The following is a 12,367-nucleotide window of genomic DNA, read 5'->3' as shown; positions in this document are numbered from 1 at the left end:
TTATATCCTACTCAGAGTAACTGCAAGGCAAAACTTGTGAGTCTAAGAGCTGAAAATCATCTGAAAACCTAAGGCATAGAATTCCTTCAGTTAACAGTTGCAAGAGCTCATCTAACCACCGAGTAAAGAACTTTTAAACTATGTTCTGTCTTCTGGAGTTTTATGTCAAATTGATGTGCTCCCATCCTTTCACCTCACTTTTTTATTCTCTCTCTCTCTCTCTCTCTCTCTCTCTCTCTCTCTCCATCCCTACCTTTCTCCCTTTCCTCTAAGAATCTATTCTTTTTTTTAGGGTTGTGAATGCAGTAGGGTACGCAAGTGAATTTGAAGTAATATGCTTCTACCCCACTGACTAAACAGTGTCTTCTTTGAACGTTGCCTGGTAGACAGAGGAGCAACTGGCACAGCTTTCCTCACCGTTGCATCTCCTTACTGGGTAGAATTGCACCCGCCTGGCTGCCTCACTGCCGTCAGCCATGAACTCTGAAAAAGGCACAGTACCCTTGGCTTAAGGACATAAAAGATGGGCTCCCCATGGATGAGTAGCTGGATTTCCAGAGCTGTTTATTCTGGAGGCCTTTCAAGTGGTCTGCCTGGCACTGGGCTCGGAGGGGAATACCCAACCTCCATGCTCAGTTGTCTGTGGGAAGGCAAGAGGAACCTAGGGGCATGGATGAGTAATGAGTTTCAGTTACAACAGCTGGGTCTATTGACTAGACACTCTTTAGGGATTGGTGAGTGAGTAGAAGTGAGGAGGAGAGCTATAACCTTCCACTCTGTTGCTTCAGCCTCTCGGCCATTGGCAGTCCCTCTGATGTCATCGTCTTGTTGGGAAGACAGTGTAATCATCACAAGAGCACTCACTCATCCTCTGAAGGGAGTCACACTGACATTGCCTGTAGTTTCTATTTGGCCATTCTGCCAGCTCATGTATCATAGAGCGCTGGCATGAATCTTCACCATTTCAAAGACCTGGAGATTCTGTTCGCACTACCTACAAACTCTAAATAGAGGATACTTTTCCATTACAAGCATTAACAACTAAATCATCAAAGGGACCATATATGGAATTAAAAAGTGCAGCTGCAGGCAACAGATCATTTACAAAGGGAAGAATCAGCACCTCAGATTGCTTAAATACACTTCTCATGTTGTGCGAGGGAAATGCAAGTGTTCCCTCTGACCCATTCCCAACTTGAGACTTTGGCCTAGGGGCCCTGGTATCCCAAGTAAGCTTCATCCTCATCTGTAATTACCCCCAAAGCTGAGCTTTATTTCTTTCAGTGTGCATCATTGACAGAATTCCTAACAGAATCTGAATCCTCCTCTGTCTTGTGCAAAGCCCACTGAACAGAATAGGATCACAGAGAGAGTTCTTAATGCAGAAAAGTACATTCTAGAGAACTTTTGTTACAAGGAACAAGGAGAAGAGTTTGGATGGTGTTATTGGTGGGGAGGCTTAACTTGGAATGCAAGCTGCATTTACCAGGCTGACCTTGAAACAAACGGAAACATCTGATCAAACTTGATTCAGAAAGTGCTGGAAGATAATAAACACAAAATTTCATTTTTACTCAGTGACATTTCAGACTAGAAACACACTTGGAAACGTTGGAAGGAATTCTTCTGATCATTCCATCAAGCGTCTCTGCTGGCCAAGCAGAACAATTTCCCTCTCCTCCACAATGTTCAGGGGTTTCCTCTGATGTTCCAGGGTGCATTTGGAGGAGGTGCAGGGGTACATGGGGACAGGAGAGGAAAAAATTATTTCAATCTTCTTTCACCACATCATGTAGCTTAAGAACATATGAAAAGTCTTGCTGGAGGAGACCAAAGGCTTGATCTTGCCCAGCATCCTGTTCTCACAGTGACCTACCAGATTCCTCTGGGAATCCCACGAGCAGGACATAAGGGCAATATGTGTGTGTAATGTTTGCTGCCCTTTCTCTGCCTTTTTCCAGCTCTATAATATTCAGCATCAGCATCATTGACAACAGGCTGCAAACCAAAGGGAGGAGGCCTAAAGGCATTTATAATTTTGTGTAGGAAAGGAGGAAATGCACTTACTCTTCACCTTGTACTTTTATTAGAGGCCAACTTTAACACCTGAAGCACCTGACTAACTAATTCACATGCGCTGTCCAAGAGACAAGAAACTGAAAACCAGAAAGAAGACAATCTGTTGCAGCTACTGAGAGCACTTCTTGTACCAAGAGCATATGTTTTATGAACTGGGGAGTCTCCAATACGTATCTCAATTCTGCTTTTAAGCCCACATGGTGGCATTTCAAAAACCACCATATCCTTGCTTTAAACACATTCCCCACCCACACTTCCTTGCTTGTATATGAACCCAATCATGCTAGCCTATTTTATTGCTGTTATCAGTTTCAGGGATGGGGAGTCTGTGGCCCAACAGTGCTCCCCAAAATAATGGATTGTACCCTTCTGTTCAAAGAAGAAAATGTCCCTAAGTTAGTTTTTACCTATCAATTTCAATGTGTTTGCTCTGAGAATGATTGTTGCATATAACCTGTGATGGGATGATGAGCTGCTTGTGCGTAAAATCCTAATCCCTCAGAGTTTGGCTAAGTCCCCAAACCTCTGTCTGTGATGGAGCTCCTTAAGCATGACTCCATCAATCGCTCGTTGAATCGGACAGTGGGCGTTTACGGAACTTCTTCCAGCATGAAAGCTCCTTAACGGAAACGCGTCTTCTGGACTCTCGGCGTGACAGTTTCCGCCGAGGAGTGGGTGTCCCTACAGGAGGTCCTGAAATCTCCCCGCTGCTCCCGCTTGAAGTGTCTCTGAGCCCTCCCTCCGACTCACTTTCCCTTGGAACTCCACTTCTCCCCCTGCTGGTCCCCTCCTCCGCTGAATGGTCTCTCTCACCCTCCATGAGCCCTTTCACCTCCTTAGTCTCAGATGGCAGTTCCCTGACATAACCCAATGTATTCAGGTATGCTTGGGGAGTCGGTTCTTCATGAATTCTTGTACAAAACAACATGATCTGCTCCTCTTGATGCAAGGATCTGTACTTCAGTATCAAACATTCTGTAATTCTCCAATGGCTGCAATGCAGCTCTCAGCAGTTTTTTAACATGTCAAAATATTTAAACATGAGAGAATATATGCATTTAAATGCCATTTAAAATATACATTAAAATATGAATTCTGAACACTTTTCTTTCTTTTACAAAAGGCCAACTAATGCAGAAAAGGAACAGAATAGAATTACGGGCTGAGATATGCAAAAGTGATACAGACCAGAAGTAGACAGATCTGCCTCTGCCAAGTGCATATGAAGTGCCATGTATATGAAGTGTCCTACTTATATGAAGTGAGCATGTAGGGAAAGTGTAGTATCATTAAGTATTGTTCTTACATTATTAGCTAGAATTTGTTCCAACAAGCCTTGTTAATATAATCATCTGGCAGCCTGCTGCATTAGGAATATCATTGCCTAGTGGGAATTTGATTTGGGCGATTCTGCTTTTCCTATTGACAGAATGGGGAGCAGAGAGGCTCTCAGTTGCTTTTATTGCAAGGCTGACCTTCAGAGCTTCATTTTAATTATATGTTTCCTTTTGTACCGGTGATGTGGAGGGAATCACACCAATGTGCCCTTCACTGAATTCTTAGTGGTCAAAAAACAATGTTTTTCTCTGCCTTCCCCTCCTGTATAATTTCAAGTGGGGTTTTAACCTCAGAGATACACCATCTGCCAGAGAACAAATACTGACTTTTTGTTCTCTTTGGGGGTTCCATTGACCCCATTTCCCAAGTGCCTCACATTTCAAAATTCTGGATTAGGAAGGCAGAAAAAAGGGAAAGATGGAAAGAAAGAGAAAGAAAAGTCTGTACTCTGAAGTAAGAATTAAATTACTGAGAGACAAACAAAAAACAAACCCTGAATGTTTCTCCTTAGCTTTGGCAGGTCAAAACAGAATTTATATGAAACCAAATTAATGGGTGTTTGATTTGCTGCAACTAAAGAAGACAGTTTGGAAGGGGGAGGCAGAATCAGCCCCATAGCACAATGGCCATCTAATAACTCTCTCAGAAACACAGATGAGTAATACAAATGTCAAAATATCCTTAATCATGTGATTTAAGTGTCCAGTTTGGTATGTCACTGAATGACAAATGGATTGTTATCAAGTTGCATTTCATCGTTCATGCTACATCATATGAAATCATTTGGCTAAAAATGTGCCTGCTTATTACCCCTTAGCCGTTGACAGCCTAAGTGTTATAAATATGAAAGAGGCTGTGTTAGAGCCATTCAGCCCACTGATTTATGAGTCTGACTTGCGGAAAGCATGACAAAAATCTCTTTTTAAGGAGCACATTTCTGAGAAAAGTATGTTTTCCCTAAATGGAAATTCTACTCCTATATCCATGGATCCTGCTGCTCTGGTTAATGCGCAAACAAGGTAAAGTTCACGCACGTCTCTGACAGGATCTTGCTCATTCCTTATTCATGTCACCTTGCTTCCGAAAGGTTTGCTTGGCAGAGGCCAAAAGATAGCGCTTCTCTCAAGGATGAGAGATCAAGGTTGATGTGGAGATTTCACTGGCGTGCATAAATAAGAGCAAATCAAACAGACATCATCGTATTTTCTTGTCATTCTTATTTACAGCGCTTAACGTCTTAAATAAGAGGCACTGAAAGCTCATGCTTGCAGAAGAGGCCCACATCCCCTAACCTGAGGCCTCTAAGAGCGGACTGCTTCCACAGTCACATTACCTGGTTGTAGGGTATGACACACTCCACTTGCTCAGGAAAACACTGTCCTTTAAGGTAAAGGTAAAGGGACCCCTGACCATTAGGTCCAGTCGTGACCGACTCTGGGGTTGCAGCGCTCATCTCGCTTTATTGGCCGAGGGAGCCGGCGTACAGCTTCTGGGTCTTGTGGCCAGCATGACTAAGCTGCTTCTGGTGAACCAGAGCAGCACACGGAAACGCCATTTACCTTCCCGCTGGAGTGGTACCTATTTATCTACTTGCACTTTGACGTGCTTTCGGACTGCTAGGTTGGCAGGACCAGGGACTGAGCAATGGGAACTCACCCCGTCGCGGGGATTCAAACCGCCGATCTTCTGATTGTCAAGTCCTAGGCTCTGTGGTTTAACCCACAGCGCCACCCGCGTCCTGCACTCGCTGAGGAAAACACTGTCCTTTAGCTAGCAATTAAACAGTGAGTCCTGACGCAAGTCTCACCAGGTTCAGCCCAACATTGTGGGTGCCCTGCGCGTGCAGGTGATGTCACATGCAACACGCTTGTGACGTCACATGGTTGGAGGAGGTCCTGAAAACTGGTTTGGGGGCAGGGTCAGGAGACTGACCAGAACAGCACATGGGGGGAGGAGAGAGGAGATCATTCTATCTGGAAAAACCTTTGCACAATTCCTCCCCTAGTATTTCAAAGTAAGATAGCATCTGTAGATGGACGGAGATGGTGCTCACAGAGTTGGGCCGTATATTTACACTCCACCTCCTCATAAAATGTTCAAGGCAACATAAAAGTAATTAAAAGCCCGCAATCGATACTGAAATGCCTGAATAAAAATCCCACAAGGCTGCAGCGCTTAAATCTCATTTAAAATTAACGGGACATAAGCTAGTTCTGACTGGAGGCCATACTTAAGTGTGGGCAGCATGGCATAGCAGTTGCTTGCCTAGCTTTCTAAAGCAAATGGCAGATACAAGGGCCTGACTTTGATCAAGACACTGGTGTGAAGGGGGGGGGTTAAACACACCCACCCACCCACACCCTTCTAATTAGGATATATTAAATGGCCTTGTGGGGAAATGGGGAGGACTAATTATGCCTGAAGGCTGTAGGTTCTCACCTCTCCTCCAACCCACTGAATTCCACGGAGCTTACCTGTCAAGTTAAACATTAGATAATCCCATTTAAGTCTATGGGAGTTACAAAGCATTATTATTATTATTATTATTATTATTATTATTATTAACCAAATTATTTAATTCATCAAGAGGCTCTTAATCTCGCAAGACATTTAAATGTCAGAGCAAGCCGGTCAGCAAATCACACAGTTCAAAGCTTGAGTTAACTTGATTAGAGAATCATGAACTTCAGACTTAGCTGAGTTTCAGGCCTAATGTGCACAGCAACTCATGCCCTGTAGGTCCTACTCCATTAGGGTTGCCATATCTTGAAGAGCAAAAAAGAGGACAGCCTGAGCTGCTGCGAGTCTGAGCCAGGGAAAGAGGTGTGTGGGGCTGCTGTCATGCCTGGGCACCTCTTTCCTTAGCTCAGGTTGGCAGCGGCCACAATGTGCAGAGCAGCCTGAACCTCCCAAACCTGAGCTGCCTGAGCCCAAAAAACCTGGACATTTCCTTTAAAACGCAAAACTCTGCCCCGATGGGCATGTTAGCCCACATGTCTGGGTTTCCCCAGACGTATGGCAACCCTATAACTCCATGAAATCAGTTGCCGAGACTAAAAGACCCTGCCTCCCCACAGCCGTCTAGGTCGTCTCCTCTATGGTGCTTCTTGCCAGCAATTGGAGACTGCGCCTGCATGCAGCTTGTCTTTGCTCCTCCCATTTCATCTCTCTCCTGGATCTGGGAGTCAGGGGCGAGGAAAGTTTGTCGCAGCAGGATGGGGAGACACCAATGGGAGATGAGTCACTAGCCGGACTCCTCTCTGCCTCTTGATCTCCCTTCTTCCCACTGTGACCAATTAGTTTATGACATCAAACTTCTCTGTTCTTAACATCTGGTTTCCAAACAAACTTTAGTTTGGATGTGAAATATGGTATCTGGATATATATGCAACATTAATATTAAAGAAACATTGGGATGCTTCTCCACAATGATAATTTTTGACAAACACATTGCCGGTTTCAAAATACACAATGTAAAATTCCAGCATTGATTCTTCTCTTCAGAAATTCCAAACAGCATCTGTTCAGTACTTCACGTAAACTTGCATTGTATTTTGTTCTTAAATTACATTGAAATTTGTGGCAATCTGCAGTTTTGAGCATTAACATTTAAATGCCACTTCCAAAATCTTAATAAATCAACATTACACCCAATGAAAGCTTTACTAAAACGTGGCACCATTCTGTCCTATTCTATCATAAAAACATTAAATATATTTTAAGGTAATCATCTAAACAAGAATAGATGGAAAGCTTTTTCTTTCCTCCTTTTATTGAATGCAGCTTTCATTATACAGTCATGGTTTTAGAGAGGTATTTTGTGTGTGTGTGTCTATATATATATATATATATATATATATATATATATATATACACACACATGCCCTGTGCTTGCAGAAATTAACATAGTGTTCTATTTGAAGCTGGGGAAACTATCTTACAAAAAGAGAACAATCAAAGTTATTCTTTTAGCTTGCCCTTATTTAATCACAAAAGCACCTTCACCAAACATTTTACTACTAAAACCTGCCTTTCAAAATTACAAGAGTGTCAAATAAATTTGTGCTTTACAGCATCGAATGTTGTTTACTTCAGAAGCCTACCCATATATTATCATTATAATTTTGCTTTGAATCTGTATCTTACGGGGGGGGGGGTCTGTTGTTGTTGTTGCTGCTGCTGCTGCTGAAGAAGAAGAATTCCCCCTCCCCCGCTTGATGTTTTGCTGTCTAACTTGTTCTATACAAAGTATGAAAGCAAGAAATCAGATCAAAAAGTGTTATGCTAACCTTCAGCGTTGTTGTTCTGCGCATTTACTGGTGGCATCTTGTCAGAAAGTGGTTTGCCACCTTTTGCTTCTGGATCTTTCCCTGGAATGACAGAATGGCTCCCAGGCTGGATTTTAAATGCTGGTGATCGCAAACTTCTCTCGGTTTCTACTTCCTGTTAGAAGACATTAAGGGAATGTGTATTAAAAGCTATCAGTAGGAAACAGATGTGGCTGTCTGAGGGAGGAGGATGTGAAAAGGTGAGGGAAAGAGCAGTGGGGTTCCATTACATGATTGATGTTTTCCAAAATGCTTCAGGGTAAATCTCTAACATTGCAGAGGGTTACAAATGTTCATTTGCTGTCAGTTTACATTTCAACACACCGAAAAGCTAGGCAACCACTGCAGCTCTTCACATTTGGCGTTTCTGTGCACATTTTTCAACACCACCACATTTCCGGAAGGAAATACTGTACATAACAACAACAAAGACGGATCTGAGTGCATTTATATTTTATTTTTACAAATCCAAAAGGGTGTTTCAATGCAGTTCCTGCTCATTTAAAGGGTATGTTGGAAGTTAGATGCATTTCTGCTGAGTTTTAATTGGCTGCTATCCCTGGGATCTTCCAAACAAATTTCACTCATCATCACAGCCATAGGGAGCCAAGTTCCCAGGGGCGGAGGAAGGGGGTGCGGTGGGGGTGGGTCGCCCCGGGGGTCACCACGGAGGAGGGTGACAAAATGCCAGATGGCACTCACTGTGGTGCCTGCAGAACACCTGAGCCACGCGTCTCTCCTGGGAGTGACACGGTGGCTTCGGCACCCGCAGGCTCCATGCTGCCCCAGACAGTCCACCTGCCACCTCCCCCCCCCTTGTAGGGCATCTGAGTGGGAGGAGGCAGGCAGACTCCTCAGAAGCCCTGCAGAGCATCCTGCCCTGCTTGCCCCGCCCCACCCTGGCACCTGTCAGGCCCCTGGGTGCAGGGCACATGCACCACCCCAGGCACCCGATTGGCTTGCTCCGCTGCTGCATGTTCCTTCCACCCATCTCATTCAGTAATCATGATCACACACAGAATTGTAGCACCAAATGTTCACAGTTAAGTAACCCTTAAAATAAATAAATTACAATTTCACTGGAGTGGGCAATCTGAAGCTCTGCTTGTTCTCTTGCCTGGCTTGCTGTTTAGGATGCGACAGGAAAGCATATTTGGCTCTTTGGGAATAAACACTTTAGACAAATCCTTGATTTTAATAAGAATACTAAGGTGATTACAGCTGCAAAATTGATGAGATGTTGCAAAGGACTAATTTGTAAAAGATTCCTGTGGACTGAAAATATTGTGGACGTCTCCAAAGCAACTACAAGCAAGTCGCTTTTGATACCTTTTGCTGTTTTACATGCCGAAATCAAAGCAGCATGAGAATGAAATGTAACAGAGCATAACTTTGAAAGCACATTTATTGGAGTGACTTTTCTATTAGTTATTTCATAAGGCAAAGTTGTTAATCAAAAGTGTATTTATTCTCTGTTTGCTGGTAAAAACAAACAACTAATCTGCTGACTTTCTTTTTTCTAAATAATCTTATCTTCTACCGGTTATGAGTATCCAGTAAATACTGAATAATAATAATACTGATGTAATAAAGCGAGCATCTACCTGAAATCAAGATATCTTGGCTTGCCAGAGCTGCAATAAAGAAGAGAAAAATATGCAGGCATATATAGCCTCTAGAGAAACAAGGGAAGTTTAGGAAAAGGAATTATTTATCATGTATATGACAAATTGCATGTGATCATGGAACATACCCATGCACACACATATTCATTCATTCATTCATACACACACACACACACACACACATTCATATTACATTTATATCCCACATTTTCCCCAAGGATTTCAATGTGACACACACACACACACACACACACACACACACACACTTCTCCCCCTCTCCTTTTTATCCTCACAAAAATCTCAAGAAGATAGATTAGGCTCAGAGATAATAACTGGCTCAAGGTCACCCAGTGAGTTTTATGGCTGCACAGGGATTTGAACCCTGGTCTCCCAGGTCCTAGACCAGCATTCTAACCACTGCACCACACTAGCTCTCATAAAAGCACAACTAAAAGAATTAGAGGAAATTGAGAAAAGAGTGGGGTTGGCCACAAGCAATAGGATTCCCTATTGTCATCTATCATATACACACAGTCATGTTCCTGTGGTATTCTGAAGTCTTCGGTATTCTGCAAATGTCATGAATTTTACAAAGCCCTTCCGTACATGAACATGTCTGCAATGAAAATAATTGTGTCCAAAGACTGGTATTCACCAAACCCCGGCAAAACTTGCCAAAATGTATAAAAACAAATCACCCATGTGTTGGAGATGTAAAAAAGAGAAAGGGTCCTATCTACACATATGGTGGAATTGCATAGAAATCCGTGAATTTTGGAATAATATATTCGAGGAAGTCAAAAAACTACTTAAACTTACTTTTTGAAAAAGACCGGAAATCATCCTCCTAAGCATGCTGCCAAAGGAACTTGGAAAATCAAAAAGACCATTGACCATATATGGGATAACAGCTGCCAGAATATTAGTGGCAAGAAACTGGAAGAGTCAATCAATACCCAGTATAGTGGATTGGCAGAATCTAATGGTAGAATACCTGCAGCTAGCAAAGATGACAGGAAGAGTTAGAGGTCAGACACAACAGAGTCTATAAGGAATGGAGAATATATAAAGAATACTTAAAAAAAATATAGTGTAAACAGAAATCTCCTGGCAGAATTAGACTGACCCTTGAAATTCATAAAAGGTAACTGAGGTATAATGAAAAATCACAAGAAACAGGTAACTGTGCGGTATAATGTACATAACAGATAAAGTACAGTGAGACTACTTGGAAGTCTTTTTAAATGTTTGCGGCACTTTTTATTTCTAATGGGTGAATAATCATTGTATTAACAAAATAATGTTGAGGAATTTCATAATTATGTATGTTTTTTCTCTTCTTTTTTCCTTGATTTTTATACACTTGTCCTTATCTTGCATTTTTCTTTTCTTTCTTTCTTATGTTGTAAGCTTGTAATGGCAAGTACTGTATGGATATATTCATTATAACTCAATAAAGATTGATGAAATGGGGGCAGGGAGACTGGTATTTAATCGTCCTACTCAGAGTATATTTGTTGTTTTATTTGGGGGTGGGGTTGTTTTAAAATGTTATATGTTAATTTGGATTTTTGTATTTGTATTTTTGGACTGGGGAATTGTTTAGGGGCTTTTGTTGGGGGAGTGTATTTTTTAATGAGTGTACAGTGGTACCTCAGGTTACATTTGCTTCAGGTTACATACGCTTCAGGTTACAGACTCCGCTAACCCAGAAATAGTACCTCAGGTTAAGAACTTTCCTTTAGGATGAGAACAGAAATTGCGCAGCGGCAGCGGGAGGCCCCATTAGCTAAAGTGGTGCTTCAAGTTAAGAACAGTTTCAGGTTAAGAACGGACCTCCGGAATGAATTAAGTTCGTAATCAGAGGTACAACTGTATATACATTAGTATTGTTAATTGTTTTACTTATTTTTACACTGTATTTTTATTATTTTCTTTGAGAAATTGTTGAGAACGTATTGTGTACAATGAAAAAAGTGGATGGGTGGGGCGGGGCGCAAAATGAACATGAAATTGGTGCCATTTTAAATGTACTAAGTATCATTTTGGCTGACAGTGGCAGAACCAGAAAAGTACACAGTACTTTTTCCAAAGCCAAGTTCCTGAAAGTACCCTGACTGTTTCAGTGCACTTTCTCAAATACTTGTCCAGTATTTTTTATCAAACCAAACAAGTCCTCACGATCCGTGTTTTGCCCTGACTTTTATGCAACTAAAGATATCCTCGAGGCATCCTTAAAATAACAGAAGTATACTTGAAATGCTGAATGCAACATGTTTCGCTATCGCTGGAATCGTGTAAGAAATCCAAAGGGGGAAAAGGAAAGGAGAGCTCTTCAATATACAGGCATATATACAAGTTGCAAACCATCTTGCTTAATGCTGGGTGATGTAGGCTGAAGGAAAATTGTGGTGTTTTGCATGAGGTCTGAAAAGCAGGGGAGAAGGGGGCTGGCAAGAACTCTTGGCGGGCAGGCTGGAACAGGCTGGTTCCTCTGTTTGTAGACCTAAGCCTGCTGCTTCAAAGAAAGGACCAAAGAATGATATTGAGATGTGAATGTTCTGAACCCTCCCTCCATGGTAGACTCAGGGTGTATAAATGAACCATATATCATAAAAACACTGCAGTCTAATTTCGAAAGGAAACACGAACACAGGATGAGCACCAAGACCCCCTGCAATTTCACACCACTCACAACCTAAGTTGAAATGCTACACCTAGTCTTCACCTCTGTTCACCATCCCTTCATGAAAGGAGTGGCTCAAGTTCCTTGACTATCAGGTCTAGAGTAAGTGTATTGTTAATCGCTTATCACCTTGCTTTGTACTATGTGATGGCTCTTCTCCCCAGGTGATTCCTGGCCAGGAAGCTGATTCAGTCTGCATTTTAACACTCTTTAACTCAGCTCATCTTAATTCTCAAAGTGCTGATCAAACCCTAGAACCCAGGAATTTAGAGGGGGTCAGGATACCCACAACCCAAGGGAGTTAGATTCAT

At 42.2% G+C, this 12,367-nt stretch overlaps 1 protein-coding gene across 1 annotated transcript in view; it reads right to left on the bottom strand.

Annotated features, from left to right (window-relative positions):
* XIRP2 (xin actin binding repeat containing 2) overlaps nucleotides 1-7,800 on the bottom strand; it is an 88,896-nt gene extending 81,096 nt beyond the window's left edge. Inside the window, exon 1 of the mRNA XM_053408781.1 lies at nucleotides 7,707-7,800. Coding sequence (XP_053264756.1) covers nucleotides 7,707-7,743 — 37 coding nt within the window. The 5' untranslated portion in view covers nucleotides 7,744-7,800. The remainder of the gene's footprint in view (nucleotides 1-7,706) is intronic.
* Nucleotides 7,801-12,367: the final 4,567 nt, after the last annotated feature.

The sequence above is a fragment of the Podarcis raffonei genome, chromosome 1, assembly GCF_027172205.1.
Source record: "Podarcis raffonei isolate rPodRaf1 chromosome 1, rPodRaf1.pri, whole genome shotgun sequence".
NCBI lineage: Eukaryota > Metazoa > Chordata > Lepidosauria > Squamata > Lacertidae > Podarcis > Podarcis raffonei.
This window is presented reverse-complemented; position numbering and strand designations above follow the sequence as displayed.